At 49.8% G+C, this 21,839-nt stretch overlaps 1 protein-coding gene across 1 annotated transcript in view; it reads right to left on the bottom strand.

Annotated features, from left to right (window-relative positions):
* Positions 1 to 19,183, bottom strand: part of LOC122944421 — a 59,795-nt gene extending 40,612 nt beyond the window's left edge. Inside the window, exon 1 of the mRNA XM_044302656.1 lies at positions 17,821 to 19,183. Within this exon, the coding sequence (XP_044158591.1) occupies positions 17,821 to 19,178 (1,358 nt within the window). The 5' untranslated portion in view covers positions 19,179 to 19,183. The remainder of the gene's footprint in view (positions 1 to 17,820) is intronic.
* Positions 19,184 to 21,839: the final 2,656 nt, after the last annotated feature.

Here is a 21,839-nt window from a genome sequence, read left to right as displayed (position 1 = left end):
GTCTTTCCAGGATGTGATCCGTCTGCCTGCCGCGGAGGCGTTCCAGACCGCGCAGAACAGCAGCACCCCAACGGCATCCTGGTGGGAAGAACTACATGTGGGGAACGAATCCACCCCAAAGGAGCAACTAGAGGGAGTCCTGAAGCTGGTGAAGGAGCACCACCAGGCGTTCAGCAAACACCCCACAGACTATGGAGAGGTCAGTGTGATCAAACATACCATACCCACTGGCTCTCACCCTCCTATTAAGGAGAGGCACAGACCCATACAACCTACTACCTATCAGTCTGTGAAAGAGATGATACAAGAGATGAAAGACTCTAATATAATCCGGGACAGCCATAGTCCCTGGGCTGCGCCCCTAGTACTTGTTCGAAAAAAAGATGGCAGCATAAGGTTCTGCGTGGATTACAGGAAAATTAATCAAATCACCCACAAAGATGCATATCCATTGCCACGCATTGAGGAGTCCTTGACTGCCCTGGGGTCATCAGCCTATTTCTCCACCTTGGACTTAACCAGTGGGTACTGGCAGGTACCCATGGCCCCAGAAGATCGAGAAAAGACTGCTTTCACTACACCTATGGGCCTGTTTGAATTCATTTATATGCCGTTTGGACTGTGTAATGCTCCAGGAACGTTCCAGAGGCTGATGGAACGTTGTTTAGGCCATAGGAATTTTGAGACGGTGCTATTATACCTGGATGACGTCATTATATACTCCAAGACGTATGAGGACCATCTAAAGCACCTGGGTGAGGTGTTTCAAGTTCTTACTAAATATGGCCTCAAAATCAAGCCATCCAAGTGCCACCTGCTGAAACCAGCCGTCAGATATCTCGGGCACATTGTCAGTGCCGAAGGAGTACAGCCTGATCCTGACAAACTTGCTGCTGTCCGTAACTGGCCTACTCCCACGACCGTGAAAGAGGTGAGAAGCTTTCTCAGTTTTGCAGGGTATTATAGGCGATTCATCCCGCATTTCGCACAAATTGCGGATCCCATCCAGGAACTCTTGAGAGGGCATCCAAAAAAGAGCCCAAAGACTCCTATTCCTGTTGAGTGGAATGAAGAGCGGGAAATTGCCTTCCAACTCCTAAAGAAGAAGTTGACTGAACCCCCTGTCCTGGGTTACCCAGATTATCAGAAGCCATTCCACCTCTACACAGATGCCAGTAAGAGAGGCCTGGGGGCCGTGTTGGCTCAAGTGCAAGATAACAAAGAAAGGGTGATTGCCAGCCTGGTACTGGATATGTACCACAACCAGTCCGGACACTTCGGTGTGCAAAAGACTGAGACCACCATTCGCAGAAGATTCTATTGGATCGGGATGAGAGAAGATATCGAGAAATGGTGCCGAGAATGCACTGCCTGTGCTGTGGGGCGAACTGAACGCCATGACCAGAGGGCGCCTCTCCATCCCATCGTAAGTAAGGCTCCTTTAGAACTTGTTGCCATTGATCATGTAAAGTTAGAGCCGAGTCGCTCAGGGTATACATATGCCATGACTATAATTGATCACTTCACTAAGTTTGTCGTAGCAGTGCCTGTGAAAGACCTGACAGCAAAGACCACAGCGGAGGCGTTCTGGAAGCATTTCCTGCTGCCCTACGGTTGCCCAGAAAGGATCCTCACTGATCAAGGGTCCGCATTTGAGTCACAGCTGTTCCATGAGATGTGCCTGCTACACAACTGCCAGAAGGTCCGGACCACCGCCTATCATCCGCAAGGTAACGGACTCTGTGAGAAAATGAATAAGACTCTCATTGAAATGCTGAGAGCAGTACCCCCTGAGACGAGGGGAGATTGGCCTACTCTGTTTCCGCAGCTTATGTACACTTACAACAACACCATCCATTGTTCCACCGGTTACACCCCGTTCTATTTGATGTTCGGCCGACAAGGGAGATTGCCTGCGGACCACTCCCTAGGGGTACAGGTGCCGGATGAGATCAACCCACTGCCTATGACTGATTGGGTAGTGGAACACCAAAGGCGTCTTCTTAATGCTAAGGAGATTGTCCAGGAACGGATGGAGATTGTTCGAGAAAGGCAGCAGAAGGACTTTGACCAGACTGCCCATGCGGGACCCCTGGCTCTAGGAGACAAGGTATGGTTGAAAATCAACCACCGGACCAGCAAGTTGGACAGCAAATGGGAAAGGATTCCCTATTTTATCACTGCCATACCTAATGCTGCGGCCCACATTTACCAGATCTCCAGGGAAGGAAAAGGTCCCCAAGTTGTTCACAGGAACCGCCTCAAACCCTGTATAGAAGGAGAACCAGCGGCGGAGGAGATGGAACCTGAGCCTACTGAGGAAGAGTTGCCGGCTCCACCTATGGACCCTATGCAGGCTGTGGAGAACTTAATCCATGATAAAGAGCCGCTCCACTGGGCCCTCACGCCTTGGTTGAATCTATTGGTTCCTGCTCCTGTTCCTGTTAGCCCTCAGCCTCCTGAAGAAGCTCCAGAGGCAATGGTCTCCTCTGACATTCCTGAAGCCAGGCAGGAAGAATCCCTGCCAGTAAGGAGGTCTACCCGTTCTACCAGGGGGCACCGACCTGTGAGGTTTGTGGACTACGTTATGGGCCCAGGTAGCCCCTCACGGGAAACCCCTGTTTAACCATTGCAAGCCTGGGTACGGACTCATGTTGTTTTTTTGAGCCTCCAAGGACTTATGTTTATCTACATTTTATATGGACTATCCTGGTTTATTGATACGCTGTGCCAGGTCAGCGCCCCTGTTCCCTCACATTATCCTGAGAGAAGAGAACGATGCCCCTTGCCACCACTCCTTCCAGTGATCCATATTGCCCACTGTTGTGTTGTTAAATGTGGTGAATATTGTATATGTACGTTCTCTGTTATCTTTCAGGTTGCCGCTTCCAGATGGGCGGACCCTCCATGTTGCGCCGAGGACGGGCAACGTTATAGCGTGGGGGTATGTAGTGTCCCACCAGGTAAAGGTGGGCACTGCACAGGTTAATGTGTTGCATTGCATTAAATGTCATGTGCATGTTTTTCCCTGTATTATCTGGGTGTCAGGCCTGTCAGGGTGTAGTTTAGCCTCCCAGACGTTAGAGGGAGCTAGAGAGCCCTAGTTTTATATAGGAAGGCCCAGACAGGGAAGTGTTAGTTCATTCCAGGGGACTAGAGGAGTCACCTCGTCCACCTGAAGCTCCTGAAGCTAGGATCAGCTCAGTAGAGATACCCCAGTTGCAGGAACCAACCTCATGGGAGAAACCTACAGTTATCCACCTGATAGGAGGAGGCGACCCAGGGTAAGCAAAGTGACCCTGATGGGCAGAGGACCTTTAGAAAGCATAGCAAGAAGTATAATACCTGAGGAAGTCAGTAACCAAGGATTTAAGCCATCCTTTTAGGCATCTGGGCCTTGGGAGATATAAAGTCAGAGCAGGAGTTCTAGAAAGGACACTGTACATTGATTCTGAGGAAAGGTACAACCTGCTGCTGAGTGCTTGTGAAGTTTACCCTCTGTGTATCTTGCATGACTATTGCCTGCCATATTGTGAATAAGCCCCCTTGTGGAACTGTGATACAAAGACTGTACTACACCTGCTGTACAAAGTTGGATTGTCCAGTAAAGTTTACGTTTGGTTCACTATATACTTGTGTACCTTCATCATTCCAACCACCAACCGGCGTGCCACCGTCCAAAGGCACTGGCGTCACGAATACCACAGGGACCTTGCCCCAGGCACACAAAATACCTGTAACATCCAGGGCACCTCATCCACCATCAGGCCTGGTCCCTATCTACAGAGCGTGCCCCAGAGGAACCGTGTCTACCTCTCCTTCACTGCCACGCGCCTGCCCAGGGTTCTTCAAATATAGTGAGTACCCTCGATTGCCCATAACCGTGACCTCACTTCGTCATCCCCTGCAGGTCTGGCGTGTTGCAGATCCCACAGGACCTGTCCATCCCTTGTGCAGATTAGACATTAACTACCTCCCCTTAACCATATATTATTGGACTCCAGGGCACTTCCTCATTCAATCCTATTTTTATTTTCATTTTACCATTATATTGCGAGAATACCCAAAGTTGAATGAACGTCTCCTCTGCCTGGGTGCCGGGGCCTAAATATCTGACAATGGACTGTTGCATTGGTGGCTGACGTGAAGCCTGATTCTCTGCTATGACATGAAGACTGATTCTCTGCTATGACATGCAGACTGATTCTCTGCTGACATGAAGCCAGATTGTCTGTTACGGGACCTCTCTCCTCTGCCTGGGTGCTGGGCCTAAATATATGCCAATGGACTGTTGCAGTGGTGGCTGACGTGAAGCCTGATTCTCTGCTATGACATGCAGACTGATTCTCTGCTGACATGAAGCCAGATTCTCTGTTACGGGACCTCCCTCCTCTGCCTGTGTGCTAGGCCTAAATATATGCCAATGGACTGTTGCAGTGGTGACTGACGTGAAGCCTGATTCTCTGCTATGACATGCAGACTGATTCTCTGCTGACATGAAGACAGATTCTCTGTTACGGGACCTCTCTCCTCTGCCTGGGTGCTGGTCCTAAATATCTGACAATGGACTGTTCCAATGTTGGGTGACGTGAAGCTTGATTCTCTGCTATGACATGCAGACTGATTCTCTGCTGACATGAAGCCAGATCCTCTGTTACGGGACCTCTCTCCTCTGCCTGGGTTCTGGTCCTAAATATCTGACAATGGACTGTTCCAATGTTGGGTGACGTGAAGCTTGATTCTCTGCTGACATGAAGCCAGATTCTGTGCTATGGGACCTCTCTCCAATTGATATTGGTTAATTTTTATTTATTTTATTTTTATTCATTTCCCTATCCACATTTGTTTGCAGGGGATTTACCTACATGTTGCTGCCTTTTGCAGCCCTCTAGCCCTTTCCTGGGCTGTTTTACAGCCTTTTTAGTGCCGAAAAGTTCGGGTCCCCATTGACTTCAATGGGGTTCGGGGCGATGTTCGGGTCGAGTTCGGATCCCGAACCCGAACATTTCCGGGAAGTTCGGTCGAACTCTAGTCCAGGTGTTCGCTCAACTCTAGTCCCTGTCACAACAACTTCATTGTCAAGGAAAGCTTTGGCAGGTCAACACAACACTGTGACTCTTCTACACTATATGGTAAAGAAGAAGTCAATTCCAACATTAAGACAGACAATCTAGGGATAACAGTATTTCAGAAAACCAAAGATGATGATAACAGGCCCTCTCTATAGAGGATCAGACCTTCTGGCAGATTTTGGATAGAGAGGCTTACCAAGATGACAATCACAGTTGGGTGGCCCCTCTCCCCTTTCGCACACCCAAACGTGTTCTGCCTAGTAACAGGGAGCAAGCCATGAAGCGTCTGCATTCACTTAGCAAAACACTGCAGAGAAAGCCAGAAGTGAAAAGAGATTTCACTGAATTCATTAAGGGGATGCTGGACAATGATCACGCTGAAGTTGCAGGACCACTTGAGACAGACTGGGAACACTGGTATCTACCATTGTTTGGTGTGTACCAACCACACTGTGAGCAGATAGACACTGCTAATGTTTTTCCACTCATAGAGCCTGAAGCTGACCCTGAAATCAGATTTGAGATTACAAGCTTCAGCACCAGAGCTTCTGAAGCCACACTTCACTCACATTGCTTTTATAGATTTTCTTGCTGGAAGATATTAGTTAAGACCCAAGCCAGACTCATCCATGTCGCTAAAACCTTCCAGAGGGAATCCAGCAGCAATCAGGTCAGAAGGTGGGAAAGTTTCCATGAACAAGTCAATCTAGAAGAACTTGCTCAGGCAAAGTCTGTTATAATCTCTTCTGTTCAAAGCAAACATTTCCAGAAGGAAATTGACTGCATTAAAAAACAAAAGACATTCCCAAAACAAAGCCGTCTTAGGAAGCTTAGCCCCTTTTTAGACAAAAATGGGTTGTTGAGAGTAGGTGGACGTTTGTCTCTTGCAGAACTTTCAGAGGAAGAGAAACAGCCTGTCATTATACCTTATGATCACCACATTGCCACACTGCTTGTTAGGTACTATCATGAACAAGTAGTTCACCAAGGGCGATACATCACAGAGGGTGCAATTAGATCCGCAGGTTTCTGGATTCTTGGTGGCAAACGCTTGGTATCAGCTGTTATACACAAATGTGTCATCTGTCGCAAGCTGCGAGGAAGGTTATAAAGTCAAAAGATGGCAGAGCTACCAGAGGACAGAGTAATTGCTCAACCACCTTTCACCAATGTGGGCTTAGATGTATTTGGTCCGTGGTCTGTTTTAACCCGTCGCACTAGAGGAGGCAGCGCAGACAGTAAACGATGGGCAGTCCTTTTCACTTGTTTGTCTACCCGAGCTGTACACATAGAGCTACTTGAAACCATGTCAACATCAAGCTTTATTAATGCCTTGAGGAGATTCTTCTCAATTCGTGGCCCAGCAAAACTGCTCCGTTCTGACAGAGGAACAAACTTTGTAGGAGCCTGCAAGGAACTTAACATTTGTGCCAGCGAATCACAATTGCAAGACTTTCTCCAAGACAGAGGATGTACATGGGTCTGGGTGGTGTCTGGGAAAGACTTATAGGTATTGCCATGCGAATTTTGGATGCTATGTTGCTACAAACTAAAACTGCTCACTGGACCCATGAGACTTTAAGTACCTTTATGGCAGAGGTTACAGCTATTATGAATGCCAGGCCTATAGTTCCTATGTCCTCAGACCCAGATACACCTATGGTCCTTACCCCAGCAATGTTGTTGACTCAAAAGGTGAACTCTTTGTCTGCTCCATCCGGAACCACAAGTACAGCACAAGTTCATGCGAAACAATGGAAGCAAGTACAATGCTTGGCAGACACCTTTTGGAAAAGATTGAAGAGGGAGTGTCTGTCAAATCTGCAACGCCGTAGGAAATGGACTGAGGCTCGCCCAAATGTAAAAGTGGGTGATGTTGTTCTGTTGAAAGACAGCCAAGAGAGCAGGAACGAGTGGCTTGTAGGACTTATTGTCAATGCTCTTCCAAGCAGGGATGGCAATGTTAGGAAGGTGGAGGTCAAGATTGCGAAGAATGGGACTTCCAAAATTTATCTTAGACCTATATAACTGACATTATAGTTTTAGTTTCAGATTAGCTAGGATTCCATTCCTGTTTATATGTTTTTTCTGCATAGCAGTACTTATTTAGGTAGTGACATAATAAATTAGGCCAGACAGGGAGTGTTCTGCCCATTTTGTGCATAATGCATGTATGTAATGTGCTGTAAAGATTATACTGAAATATGTTATGTTTGACGTTGCTGCCATCCAGGAAGTAACCTTTAACCTGGAACTGTATTTCCTCCATTTCATGACTGCTCCTGGATCTAGCAGGCTGCATGCAGAGGAGCTCTTGATCTATTCCTGGACTTATGATGAAATTGTCTGTGAGTACTCTCACTGATGGAGTGAGGCTGATGTATTATGTTTAATGTACTTGTAGTGTCCCACTAGGTAAATGTGGGCACTACACAAGGGTCAATTGGGCCACGTTGTTCTCCACCTCCTGTGGGACAGTGGCAGTGTATTTCACAGTATATTTTAATGCATTTTAATATGTATTTTATGTGTATTTTCCCTGTGATATGTGCAGCAGGCCTATTAGGGAGTAGTTCAACATCTTAGACACTAGAGGGAGCTAGGGAACCCCTAGTATATATATTCAGACCCAGACAGGGAGGGGTTAGTCTGTGTAGTCAGGAGTCTGTGGAGATACAGAAGGAAGTGTGCACCTTAGCCAGAGAGAAGCTAAGGGCCACATCCTGACATGCAGCTAGATAGCCCAGGCTTCTAGTTGATACCAGGAGGCTAGTGAGTGTGAAGATCAGCCTGCCTGAGGATATTGAGCCCCTGTTAGCTCAGAAGATTCACCCCAAGAGAAGAGTTTGCCTTCTGGAAGAAACCTGCAGTTCCTAACCAGAGCAGAGCAGAGCCAGTGTTCCAGCTAGTCGAGTAAGCTGAAGGGCAGAAGTATCATTTACATAAAGCAAGGGATATATACCTGAGGAAGATTGCTACCAAGGATAAAAGCCAGCATTAGGGCATACGGGCCTTGGGATACAGACAGCCAGGAGTTCTGAGGAATAGTGCAGCCTGGTCTGTGAGTGTTGCTTTTACCCTCTGAGTATCTTGCAAAGAACATTACCTGCCATTGATGTAAAGCCTGCTATTGATTACTGCTGCAAAGTGGAACTGAATTCAAACTGTATAAAGTTTAACTGTTTCCAGTAAAAGAAAGTTTGGTTCACCACAATAACGTGTTCCTCACTTATTACTCCTACCACTATCTTCAACCGGTGTGCCACCGTTACAGGCACTGGCGTCACGAACCTTAAAAGGACCTTGCCCCCGGCACATTAAACACCTGCAACATCCAGGGCATCTCACCCATCATCAGGCCTGGTCCCTGAATACAGAGAGTGCCCCAGAGGACCCCTGTGCCAGCCTCTCCATCACTGCTGTACGCCTGCCCAGGGTCTTCCTACAAACTGTGAGTAACCCATAGCAACCCTCGTTTGCCTAAGTAACCGTGACCTCACATCGCTATACCCTGCAGGGCTGCGTACTGCATACTGACACATATGTTTTGTTTATGCTCATGTTGTAGTTTTACAAAGTTATTCAGAAAAGAGAACACAGACAGATCTGACGTCTCACGTTTCTTGACTTCTGAATTATTGTTAAGCTGTCTGACTAGTGTTATACAACAGTTCAATAACGCGAAGCAGAACACCGTGTGTCACACTCTGCAGAGACGAGGCGGCTGAGAGAAGTGTCTGAAGATGATGGCAGAGAAGATCTACATCAGAGGAGACGTCACCTGGAGGCACCGGATGTGAGCGGTACTGTATGTGCTGCTGTATAGCGAGTCTTCAGTGCTCGTGTTTGCAGGGGGGAGATGCGGTTGTTCAACTTAGAGAATTGGGCCATATGCATTGGTGCTTGGGCCCCGGATCTTTTGAGACCCTAGCAACGCCCCTGGCGCATCCCAAAAATATCTGTTACATCCAGTGTACTTTGTCAATAGACGGTGTCTGCTTCTGACAGTGACATTACCAGGGCCACATCTGCAGTGCAACGTGTGCGGTAAAAAAAATCTGTGACATCCAGTGTACTTTTTTACGTAGACGCTGCGGACAGTGACATTACCGGTGGTACCTCTCCTGTATAACGTTTCCTCATCCCAAATACCTGGGACATTCCCTGTAATTTTTCATTAGCCGCTGGTGACAGCATTGACATTATCTGCGGGATATCTCCTGTGTGACGTTTCCACATCCCAAATACCTTTTAAAAAAATTTGTGCATACACTTACAAATCCTGCGCTACTGTACGTCTGAGTTTCAATCATATAGAACATTTAATATGCAGAAGGTGAGCACTAAGGGACGGGGAAGTGGCCGCGCTGCTGATGGTGCACGCAGAGGCCGTGGCCCTGGGCGCGGTGAAACTGTGCCTGCTGCCAGAGCACAATAAACACTATCCACGATACCTAGCTTCATGTCCCAGTTAACAGGGGGCGGCGCAGGACAAAACTCTTGAAGTCAGACCAGTGCGACCAGGTGGTCAGTTGGATTGCAGCAGATAATGCTTCCACTGGGTTAAGCACCACCCTGTCTTCTACAAAGTCCAGTCTCAGTAGCCAAGAGTCTGGTCAACAGAATCCTCACCCTGATCCTCCTTCCTCCCACCATGGAGAGTCTGGTCAAACAAGTGATCCCACACTCGGATATTCCGAGGAGCTCTTTTCAGCGCCATTCTTTGATTTGGCCCTCCTGCCAAGCACACTTAAAGAGGGAAATGAGGAGATCTTGTGCCCTGATTCCCAAACTCTTGAGCATCCACAGTCACAAGAAGATGACGGTGGGGAACTGCAATTAGTGTTTAATGAGGTGGATCATGATGAGACACAGTTGCCAATAAGTCAATGGCAATTACTGTCTCAAGAGGTTCAGGAAGAGGAAGAGACACAGTTGTCAATCATTGAGGTAGTGGTTAGGTCAACAAGTCAGGAGGATGATCAGAGTGAGGAAGTGGAAGAGGAGGTGGTGGACGATGAGGTCACTGACCCAACCTGGGAAGGTGGAAAGCCGAGCGAGGACAGCAGTACAGAGGGGGAGGGATCTGCAGCACCGCAACAGGATGGAAGAGGCAGTGGGGTGCCAAAAGGGAGAAGGTGGGCCACACCAAACAGGCCCGCAACTGTTCCCCCGGAGCACCCCCTTGCGGCAATCTCCCTTGCCAAGGTGTAGGTATTCAGCAGTCTGGCGCTTTTTTGAGGAAAGTGCAGACGGCAAAAGAATTGTAATTTGCAACCTGGGCCATACAAAAATGAGCAGGGGCATGAACACTAGCAACCTCACCACCACCAGCATGATCCGCCACATGGCATCAAAGCACCGTAATAGGTGGGCCGAACGCCTGGGTCCACCATCTGTGTCTGCGGGTCAGACCACTGCCTCCTCTTCCCCTATGTTATGTGCTGGCCAATCCCCTGTCAAAGGTGCAGGCCCAGATGCCTCTCACCCTGGACCTTCGCAGCACCATCAGTTAGCACATCCACTTCTGTGTCCCCAGCGCAGCGTACAAATGTCCTTACCCCAGGCATTTGAACGCAAGTGCGAATACCCACCCACAGGCCATATCACTAAATGTGCAGCTTCCCAAATTACTGACCCTGGAAATGTTGTCATTTAGGCTTGTGGATACTGAGGCCTGCTGCAGCCTCATGTCGGCAGCCATCCCGCGTTACGCAGTCCCCAGCCGCCACTATTTTTCAAGGTGTGCTGTGCCTGCCTTACACCAACATGTGTCCCGTAACATCACCCGTGCCCTGACCAACGCAGTTATTGGGAAGGTCAACTTAACCACGGACACAAGGACAAGAGCATTTGGCCAGGGACGCTACATTTCCCTGACAGCACACTGGGTGAACGTTGTGGAGGCCGGGAGCGAGTCGTACCCTAGGATGGCACAGGTGCTACCAATGCCAAGGATTGCAGGCCCTACGTCGATCAGGGTTTCCGCCAGCACCTACGGTAGTGGCTCCAACCCTCACTTCTCCTTCTCCGCCTCCTCCCCCACTTCCACCTCTGAATTATCCGCGTGCAGCGCCAGTCAGTCATCAGTCGGTAGCTGGAAGCAGTGTAGCACTGCAGTGGGGAAGCGGCAACAGGCCGTGCTGAAGCTGATCTGCTTAGGGGACAAACAGCACACCGCCGTAGAGCTGTGGCAGGGGATAAGGGACCAGACTGAGCTGTGGCTCTCGCCACTCAACCTAGAACCAGGCATGGTTGTGTGTCATAATGGCCGTAACTTGATGGTGGATTTGGAGCTTGGCAACCTGACACACATCCCATGCCTAGCCCACGTCTTAAACGTAGTGGTTCAGCAGTTTCTCAAAACCTACCCCAATTTGCCTGAGCTACTGATGAAGGTGCGCCGCATGTGTGCACAATTCCGCAAGTCATCGACAGCTTCAGCCGGTCTGGCTACGCTGCAGCAGTGCTGGAAATTACTAGCTCACCAGCTGTTTTGCGACGTGAGCACGCGCTGGAACTCCACGTTCCACATGTTGGCCAGGCTTTGTGAGCAGCAGAGGGCAGTAGTGGAATACCAGCTGCAACATGGCTGTCGCCTTTCCAGTCAGCTTCCGCTATTCACAAGTGAGGAGTGGGCATGGATGTCTGACCTCTGTGAGGTTTTAAGAAACTTTGAGGAATCAACACAGATGGTGAGCGGTGATAACGCTATTATCAGCGTAACCATCCCACTTCTGTGTCTACTCAAACTCCCACTGCTTACAATTAAGGCGGACGCTTTGCTTGTGGAAGAGGTGGAAATGGGGGAAGACATTACACAGGGTGATAGCCAGACCACCCTCAGTGCGTCTTCGCAGCACGAATTTGACGATTAAGAGGAAGAGGAGCAGGAGATGGTTGCCTTTGCTACAGAGGGTAGTACCCATGGAAGTTTAATTCCATCTGTTCTGCGTGGGTGGGCAGAAGAGGATGAGGAGATTGGGAGTGATCCTCCTGATGACGACATTGACGTCTTGCCTGTTGGGACTCTGGCACACATTACTGACATCATGTTAGGCTGCCTTTCCAGCAACCTGCGCGTTATACGCATTTTAGACAACACAGATTACTGGTTGTTCACCCTTCTCGACCCCGGCTACAAAGAGAACTTCGATGAGGATGAGCAAAATGGTGCAATACCAGAAGATCCTTGTTGAAAAATTGCAAAAAAAAATTTGGAAGATGGTGAAGGTGGTGAGTACATAGCAGACCGTGTCAGCGTCCTCAATGATCCCACTGTGCCTTACAACTACTGGGTGTCCAAGGTAAACACACGGCACGAACTGGCGCTCTACGCCTTGGAGGTGCTGGCCTGCCCTGCCGCCAGTGTTTTGTCTGAGTGTGTATTTATTGCTGCTCGTGGCATTATGTCAGTGTTATCCAACACATTCCAGAACTGTAAGGGTTACATTGCATCATAAATCAGTATAATGCTATGTGACCCCAGTCAGCACTTGCAGGTCAGGCTGGGAGCTGCGATGTGGACAGGCTCCGGGAGGAACGCTCATGAAGAGGGCATTGGCTATTTGTTCAGTCCCACTATATTACCCATCACCTTACTCCCAACCCCTCCCCCCAAACCCATAGAAATAAACACACCACTGCTTGGATTTAATCGGCCACAGCAGCCGTTTATTGAATAAATACAAAATATATAACATAAATTAACCAATGACGAGGGAGGTCCTAGAAGCCCCAATAACTTCATAACACTGGAACACCTGCGTCACCATCTTGCCCCCAGCCGTTGAACCCAGCTCGGAGGCAGCAACTGATGGACGCAAAATTAGTTTTTGAGGGTCACCAGCAGGCCCTTGCTCCAATAGTTTTTGAGGGTCACCAGCAGGCCATCAATCATAATTTTTCATGGCTGTGTATGATTCCCTTCTTTATGTGATATACAGGTTGTATCGGAGCCTCTTCCTTGTAATATTTGGCAGCGCTTGCACTTTATATACAAGTAAATATACAGGAAGGAATGTTTCCATTTCCTAATTTTTTTTTCTCTAAAGCGATTTTATCTTTGGTTTTGTGCGCATTTTTCTCAGTCTGTAAAAGTGGCGCACTACTCGGACAACATGGTTCCCAGCAGCGACCTGGGAGTCCGAGATGCATCCAGACGTCCTCCCCATGCTGTTCCCGAACCATTTCAGTCGTGTTTCCATTCCTTTTCCTATGGACCAGACACCCTCCCCTCTTCAGAGCAGGGGGCGCCTGGTTTAATGCTCGGGTTCTCCCATTGACTTCCATTATACCGAGCCCCCGAGCATCCCGATGTGTTCGGCCCGAGACCCCGAGCACCTGAGCACTATGGTGCTCGATCAACACTAGTAATTGTCTTTGGTTATTGCCAAGAACCTGTTTCCCTTATGAGATATACAAGTTTCAGTTTCCCAGTCTATATCTGGGTAGTTGAAGTCCCCCATAATAACCACCTCATTATGATTTGCCGCCTCGTCTATCTCGTTTAGTAGTAGGTTTTCTGTGGACGCTGGTATATTAGGCGGTTTATAGTAAACTCCTATTAGTAATTTATTACTGTTTTTAGCTCCATGTATCTCTCCCCACAGAGACTCCACATGTCCGTGTCCCTCACTTATATCTTCCCGGAGTGTGGGCTTTAGACAGGACTTTACATAAAGGAATAACCCCCCCCCCTCCCCCTCTCCGGTTTAGATGATCCTTTCTAAACAGACTGTAACCCTGTACATTAACCGCCCAGTCATAGTGCAGCGTCCCACATCAGTGTGTAAATGGGACATCTGAATATCTGAATATATATATGTGATTATTTGCAATGTATGGTATTTCCTATTATCTGGCTGGCAATGTCATTACACCCACTCGCCCCTAGGTGGTGCTGGTGCCACGTAGTATATATAGTGGGGTGTGTCTAGCTTACAGGAGATTATGTTAGAGTCAGAGTGAGAGAGGAGAAGCAAGTTCATGGAGGAGAGAAACAGGCCTAAGGCCCCATTCACACGTCAGCAATTCTGTTCTGCATTTTGCGGAACGGAATTGCGTACCCATTCATCTCTATGGGGCCGCATGATGTGCGGCCCGGCTCCGGAAATGTAAACTCGCACTTCCGGGTCCGCATTTCTGTTCCCCAAAAAAATATAACATGTCCTATTCTTGTCGGCAATTGCAAACAAGAATAGGCATATTCTATTAGTGCCGGTGATGTGCAGTCTGCAAAATGCGGAACGCACATTGCTGTGTCCGTGTTTTGCGGATCCGCGGATCCATGGATCCGCAAAACACACACGGACGTGTGAAGTACCCTTAATCACCATGTAGCTGTCTTCCTTTCCTCTGGACCCTGATCCAGTCTGGAGAAGACAACCCCAGCAACCAAGCACGAGGCAGTGAGTCTATGTACAAAGATGCGGAGAGCCTAGCGAGGGTAACGGCTGAACCTGGTCATGGACCTCATCAGCACCAGTGCCTGAGAACAACTCTCCGAGTGCCAGGACACAACTCGACAATTAGTGCGCAGAATTGTCCTTCCGGGTCATAGTGGAAAAACCTATTTAGAAGCGTATCCTACAAATAATGAAGCAGAAGAGTTTGCCTGCCACAAGGGAGATCGCCCTGAAAGGATAGCTCATAGTAACCAGACATATCCGCATACTTAGTACCAGATGCTGTAGAGTGGACCTAGGATTACCACCGGGATCCTGGCCTGTAGAGTGTCAGCAGTAGAAGAATCCCTCCATTGACAACTGCCATTACCTGATAATCGGCGTACACGAGAACTTATTATTATTTGTGCCATACAGAACGCTTTCCATTGATGATCTGTACAACTGTCCGGAGACTATTGATTGTCAGTAAATGTTCAACTGGTTTACAAGAAACGACTCCTCATTTTTACTACTACTACTCTCAACATTTGCACCTTACAGTGCTGGCGTCACGAACCAAGGGCCCAGCCACCAAATCACCTTACACCCATTACCATCAAGGGCACCTCAACTTCCATTTGGCTGGTGTTCCCTGTAACGGAGCGTGCCCCGGAGGATTTCATGCCGTCTTCCTCATCACTGCACGCCGGCCCAGGGAGGCATCTGCTAACCGTGAGTACGAACAACTACTGCCCCCATCGGCCCACCGTGAGCCTCACGTGTTTTTTCCCTGCGTGTCCGATCGCTGCAATAACTATCATCCAGCCGTGTCTCAGTTATTCCCACTGTCATAGCTATCATCCAGCCGTGTCTCAGTTATTCCCACTGTCATAGCTATCATCCAGCCGTGTCTCAGTTATTCCCACTGTCATAGCTATCATCCAGCCGTGTCTCAGTTATTCCCACTGTCATAGCTATCATCCAGCCGTGTCTCAGTTATTCCCACTGTCATAGCTATCATCCAGCCGTGTCTCAGTTATTCCCACTGTCATAGCTATCATCCAGCCGTGTCTCAGTTATTCCCACTGTCATAGCTATCATCCAGCCGTGTCTCAGTTATTCCCACTGTCATAGCTATCATCCAGCCGTGTCTCAGTTATTCCCACTGTCATAGCTATCATCCAGCTGTATCTCAGTTATTCCCACTGTCATAGCCATCATCCAGCCGTGTCTCAGTTATTCCCACTATGTCATAGTCCTCCTCACACATCACTAATTCCAGTTCCCCGGTTTATTAGTCCGGCTTCTGGCATTAGTATACATACATGTAAGAGGTTTATGTATATTTTTTACTCTACACCTTTCCTTCTGAGCTGTTCTAGTCGCTCCTTACATTCCTCCCCCAGTCCCACTACCTCCCCCGGTCTCTATCTTCCCTTCATTTAACATAATTACCCTCCCCAGTCCCTAGTTTTAAAGGGAACCTGTCACCCAAAAATCGCCTATTAAGCTGTTTACAGTACCTTATAGTGCTGTATAGTCGTTTCCTGATGCACTTTTTGTTAGTTTTGCAGCATGTATGCTCAGTCAGAAATCGATGTTATATTCAGCTGCTGCCCCGTGCTTCAAGTCAGGAAACGAAGTCACGGGGGCAGCGGCCTCGGCGTCTTACATGGCCCTCTCCCCGCCCCCTGCCTCTGTGACTGACAGCCGAAATCCGATTCCGGGACCGCGCTCAACGGCCGCATGCGCAGTAAAGGGCGGCAGGAGCGCGGTCCCGGCTGCCGCGCGTACTACGCGCCGTCTTACTTTCGCCGCACTGCGCATGCGCCCGACATCCTGTATCAAACGCGCCCGCGCCCAGATGCCGGGCGCGGGCGCGTTTGATACAGGATGTCGGGCGCATGCGCAGTGCGGCGAAAGTAAGACGGCGCGTAGTACGCGCGGCAGCCGGGACCGCGCTCCTGCCGCCCTTTACTGCGCATGCGGCCGTTGAGCGCGGTCCCGGAATCGGATTTCGGCTGTCAGTCACAGAGGCAGGGGGCGGGGAGAGGGCCATGTAAGACGCCGAGGCCGCTGCCCCCGTGACTTCAAGCCTGACTTGAAGCACGGGGCAGCAGCTGAATATAACATCGATTTCTGACTGAGCATACATGCTGCAAAACTAACAAAAAGTGCATCAGGAAACGACTATACAGCACTATAAGGTACTGTAAACAGCTTAATAGGCGATTTTTGGGTGACAGGTTCCCTTTAAGGGGTTGTCCATTTTCACCCCGGCAGCCCCCCTGACAGTTTATGCTCCGATGCTCTCCTTTGCCCTGAGCTGAATCGCGCAGGGCAAAGTCATTTTCAGGAGATCCGGTGACGTAGCGGACTTTCCTTCGGGCTGCCAGACAGAAGCTTCCGCCCAGCAGTGAGCCCGGTGACATCACCAACACTGATGGGCGGACTTTAGCGCTGCCCTAGCCTGTAAAACAGTTAGGGCATTGCTAAAGCTGGCCCATCAGAGCCGGTGACGTCACCGAACACACTGCTGGGCTCAAGCTTCCGCCCGGCAGTGTGTGATTGTAAATAGAAGAGCCCTTGTCCTGCGCGATCCAGCACAGGGCAAGGGAACGCATGGGAGCATGACATACCCCAATACTAGCCTCAGGAGGGCTGCCGGGGTGAAAGTGTGGGTATGTCCGGGTTCAGCTCTGACCCTAGACAACCCCTTTAAACCCTCCTCCAACCTTCTAGCCATCTTCTCCCCAGCACAGCTGCCCCTTCCCCATTGAGGTGCAGCCCGTCCCTACGATGGAGCCTGTACAGAGAAGTCGCCCAGTTCTCCAGGAACCCAAACCCCTCCTTCCTGCCCCAGTTCTTGAGCCACTTGTTAATCTCCCGCTGCCTTACTTGTGTGGCCCGTGGTACCGGCAGTATTTCGGAAAACACTACCTCTGAGGTCCTTGCCCTGAGCTTGTGACCTAAATCCCTGAAATAATTTTTAAGGACTCTCCACCTACCCCTAACTTTGTCATTGGTTCCGATATGGACCATGACCGCTGGATCTTCTCCAGCCCCTCCAGTAATCTGTCACCCGATCCGCCATGTGTCGAACTCTAGCGCCAGGAAGACAGCACAGCGTTCGGCGATCCCGGTGACAGATCGCCCTATCTGTTCCCCTAATAATGGAGTCTCCCTTCTTTAGTATTTTCCGCTGGGGCCCAGTTGCTTCCGTTTTCTCCTAACTGTCCTATAAATGATCTCCGGGAAATCACAATGTCTGGAGAGAAATAGAAATGACACCGATTTCCCAGAGTTCAGTGAAATGTGAGGAAGAGAAGAATCCCAGGAGATGGCTGGGGGCTACTTACCCTCCTCCAGCAGCGGGTGATGAGTCCTGGTCAGGTATCACCCAGTCTTCATCATTCTCCTCTGTCCCATCCTCTGGCGCTGTATCCACGTGACCTGCAGGTGGCGCTGTATCCACGTGACCTGCAGGTGGCGCTGTATATACGTGATCTGCAGATAGCGCTGTATCCACGTGACCTGCAGGTGGCGCTGTATATACGTGATCTGCAGATAGCGCTGTATCCACGTGACCTGCAGGTGGCGCTGTATCCACGTGACCTGTAGGTGGCGCTGTATCCACATGACCTGCAGGTGGCGCTGTATATACGTGATCTGCAGATATCGCTGTATCCACGTGACCTGCAGGTGGCGCTGTATCCACGTGACCTGCAGGTGGCGCTGTATCCATGTGACCTGCAGATAGCGCTGTATCCATGTGACCTGCAGATAGCGCTGTATCCACGTGACCTGCAGGTGGCGCTGTATCCACGTGACCTGCAGATAGCGCTGTATCCATGTGACCTGCAGATAGCGCTGTATCCATGTGACCTGTAGATGGCACTGTATCCACGTGACCTGCAGATAGCGCTGTATCCACGTGACCTGCAGATGGCGGTGTATCCATGTGACCTGCAGATAGCGCTGTATCCATGTGACCTGTAGGTGGCGCTGTATCCATGTGACCTGTAGATGGCGGTGTATCCATGTGACCTGTAGGTGGCGCTGTATCCATGTGACCAGCAGATGGCGCTGTATCCATGTGACCTGCAGATAGCGCTGTATCCACGTGACCTGCAGGTGGCGCTGTATCCACGTGACCTGCAGGTGGCGGTGTATCCATGTGACCTGCAGATAGCGCTGTATCCATGTGACCTGTAGGTGGCGCTGTATCCATGTGACCTGCAGATAGCGCTGTATCCATGTGACCTGTAGATGGCACTGTATCCACGTGACCTGCAGATAGCGCTGTATCCACGTGACCTGCAGATGGCGGTGTATCCATGTGACCTGCAGATAGCGCTGTATCCATGTGACCTGTAGGTGGCGCTGTATCCATGTGACCAGCAGATGGCGCTGTATCCATGTGACCAGCAGGTAGCGCTGTATCCACGTGACCTGCAGGTGGCGCTGTATCCACGTGACCTGCAGGTGGCGGTGTATCCATGTGACCTGCAGATAGCGCTGTATCCATGTGACCTGTAGGTGGCGCTGTATCCATGTGACCTGCAGATAGCGCTGTATCCATGTGACCTGTAGATGGCACTGTATCCACGTGACCTGCAGATAGCGCTGTATCCACGTGACCTGCAGATGGCGGTGTATCCATGTGACCTGCAGATAGCGCTGTATCCATGTGACCTGTAGGTGGCGCTGTATCCATGTGACCTAGATGGGCGCTGTATCCATGTGACCTGTAGGTGGCGCTGTATCCATGTGACCAGCAGATGGCGCTGTATCCATGTGACCTGCAGATAGCGCTGTATCCACGTGACCAGCAGGTAGCGCTGTATCCACGTGACCTGCAGGTGGCGCTGTATCCACGTGACCTGCAGGTAGCGCTGTATCCACGTGACCTGCAGGTGGCGCTGTATCCACGTGACCTGCAGGTGGCGCTGTATCCATGTGACCTGCAGATAGCTCTGTATCCATGTGACCTGCAGGTGGCGCTGTATCCATGTGACCTGCAGGTGGCGCTGTATCCATGTGACCTGCAGGTGGCGCTGTATCTGTGTGACCTGCAGGTGGCGCTGTATCCGTGTTACCTGCAGGTGGCGCTGTATTCATGTGACCTGCAGATGGCGCTGTATCCGTGTGACCGGCAGATAGCGCTGTATCCGTGTGACCTGCAGGTGGCGCTGTATCCGTGTTACCTGCAGGTGGCGCTGTATCCATGTGACCTGCAGTTGGCGCTGTATCCATGTGACCTGCAGGTGGCGCTGTATCCATGTGACCTGCTCTATGTCTGGAGGGGTCTTTCCCCAGCTGTTGCCCCCTTCTCTGCTGCTTAGGGTCTCCCTCTGATCCCTGCGCTCTCGCCTCTCTCTTACGTAGATGAGTGTGAGGTGTCTCTTTCACTTTCTTGTGTCTCTTTCACTTTCACTCTGCAGATTCCTCCCTCTGTACGTAATCTGGAGGGGGGGGAGTGAGAGGCACCGGATGCCTCATGATCCAGGAAGATTTCTCCTGTGCCTCTCCCCTACTCTGGAACTCTCTACCCAACATCATACATGGTGTAGGTACAAAGTACTCACACCCCAGGACATCACACATGGTGCTTGTATAAAGTATTCACACCCCAGCACATCACACATGGTGCTTGTATAAAGTATTCACACCCCAGCACATCACACATGGTGCTTGTATAAAGTATTCACACCCAGCACATCACACATGGTGCTTGTATAAAGTATTCACACCCCAGCACATCACACATGGTGCTTGTATAAAGTATTCACACCCCAGCACATCACACATGGTGCTTGTATAAAGTATTCACACCCCAGCACATCACACATGGTGCTTGTATAAAGTATTCACACCCCAGCACATCACACATGGTGCTTGTATAAAGTATTCACACCCCAGCACATCACACATGGTGCTTGTATAAAGTATTCACACCCCAGCACATCACACATGGTGCTTGTATAAAGTATTCACACCCCAGCACATCACACATGGTGCTTGTATAAAGTATTCACACCCCAGCACATCACACATGGTGCTTGTATAAAGTATTCACACCCCAGCACATCACACATGGTGCTTGTATAAAGTATTCACACCCCAGCACATCACACATGGTGCTTGTATAAAGTATTCACACCCCAGCACATCACATGCTCTCGATCTCAGTGCACCCTGCACCTTATTACGGCTTCATCATCAGTGATCAGCACTCGCTCTTTGACGCTAAGAATCCTGATTATTACCATAAACAGAACTCAGGCAAATGTGACGTGATTTATTAAACAATCATCATTTTGCTGAAATGCGTCACATTTGTCTTTTTATGGCAATAAAGTCCGGATTTATTAGGGTCACAGAGCGAGTGCTGATCACTTCTTCTGCAGGGATGTACGGGCGCGCACTTCTAGGGTGGCCAGAGGGGCGGTTTTAGGCCGGACAGTCCGGCTTTCAGACTCCCTGTCCTCCGCCCGGCGCAGGGCCTGGACAGACGCAGGGACATCCATTAGAACAGTAGCAGCACTGTGCTGTCTGAGCGTGAGCTGCAGGAAACTCACCCTCCCCCACCCTGCAGCTGACCTACCGGTCCTTTTACCTTAATTTTTTAAATCCCCGTCGGCTGCAGAGTGGGAGGGGGAGTGGCCTTACCAGATCGGAGGCGTGGCTTAGCAGAGTTGGGGTGGGATTTTACAGTCCATCTTTTGAGGACTTTTGAACGTACACCCAGCATACGAGCATCACCACCTTCTTCCAGAGGCCGACTGACTATTTCTACTAATGTGTATCCAAGAGGACGAGAGGAGGACTATACTGCCAGCTCCTGACAGGGCAGAGCAGCGACCCAGCCTTGAGGGGTGCAGCACATTGTACAAACACAGCTCTGCTACATAAACCCAGGCCAGCTGAGCGCAGAACTCCCCTCCCCCCATTCACTGTATCACCTCATTTCCAGGAATCGCAGACACTTTCACTTTAACCTGAATCACTGCATTAACCAGTTACAGGCAGGCAGCGTGTTATAGAGCAGGAGGAGCTGAGCAGATTATATATACAGAGAACCTGTCACCATGTAATCTACAGGCAGCGTGTTATAGAGCAGGAGGAGCTGAGCAGATTATATATACAGAGAACCTGTCACCATGTAATCTGCAGGCAGTGTGTTATAGAGCAGGAGGAGCTGAGCAGATTATATATACAGAGAACCTGTCACCATGTAATCTGCAGGCAGCGTGTTATAGAGCAGGAGGAGCTGAGCAGATTAGATATACAGAGAACCTGTCACCATGTAATCTGCAGGCAGCGTGTTTTAGAGCAGGAGGAGCTGAGAAGATTATATATACAGAGAACCTGTCAC

Source organism: Bufo gargarizans, chromosome 8 (assembly GCF_014858855.1).
Source record: "Bufo gargarizans isolate SCDJY-AF-19 chromosome 8, ASM1485885v1, whole genome shotgun sequence".
In the NCBI taxonomy this organism is placed as follows: domain Eukaryota; kingdom Metazoa; phylum Chordata; class Amphibia; order Anura; family Bufonidae; genus Bufo; species Bufo gargarizans.
Note: the sequence above shows the minus strand (reverse complement) of the source record. Positions and strands in the feature narration are given on the sequence as shown.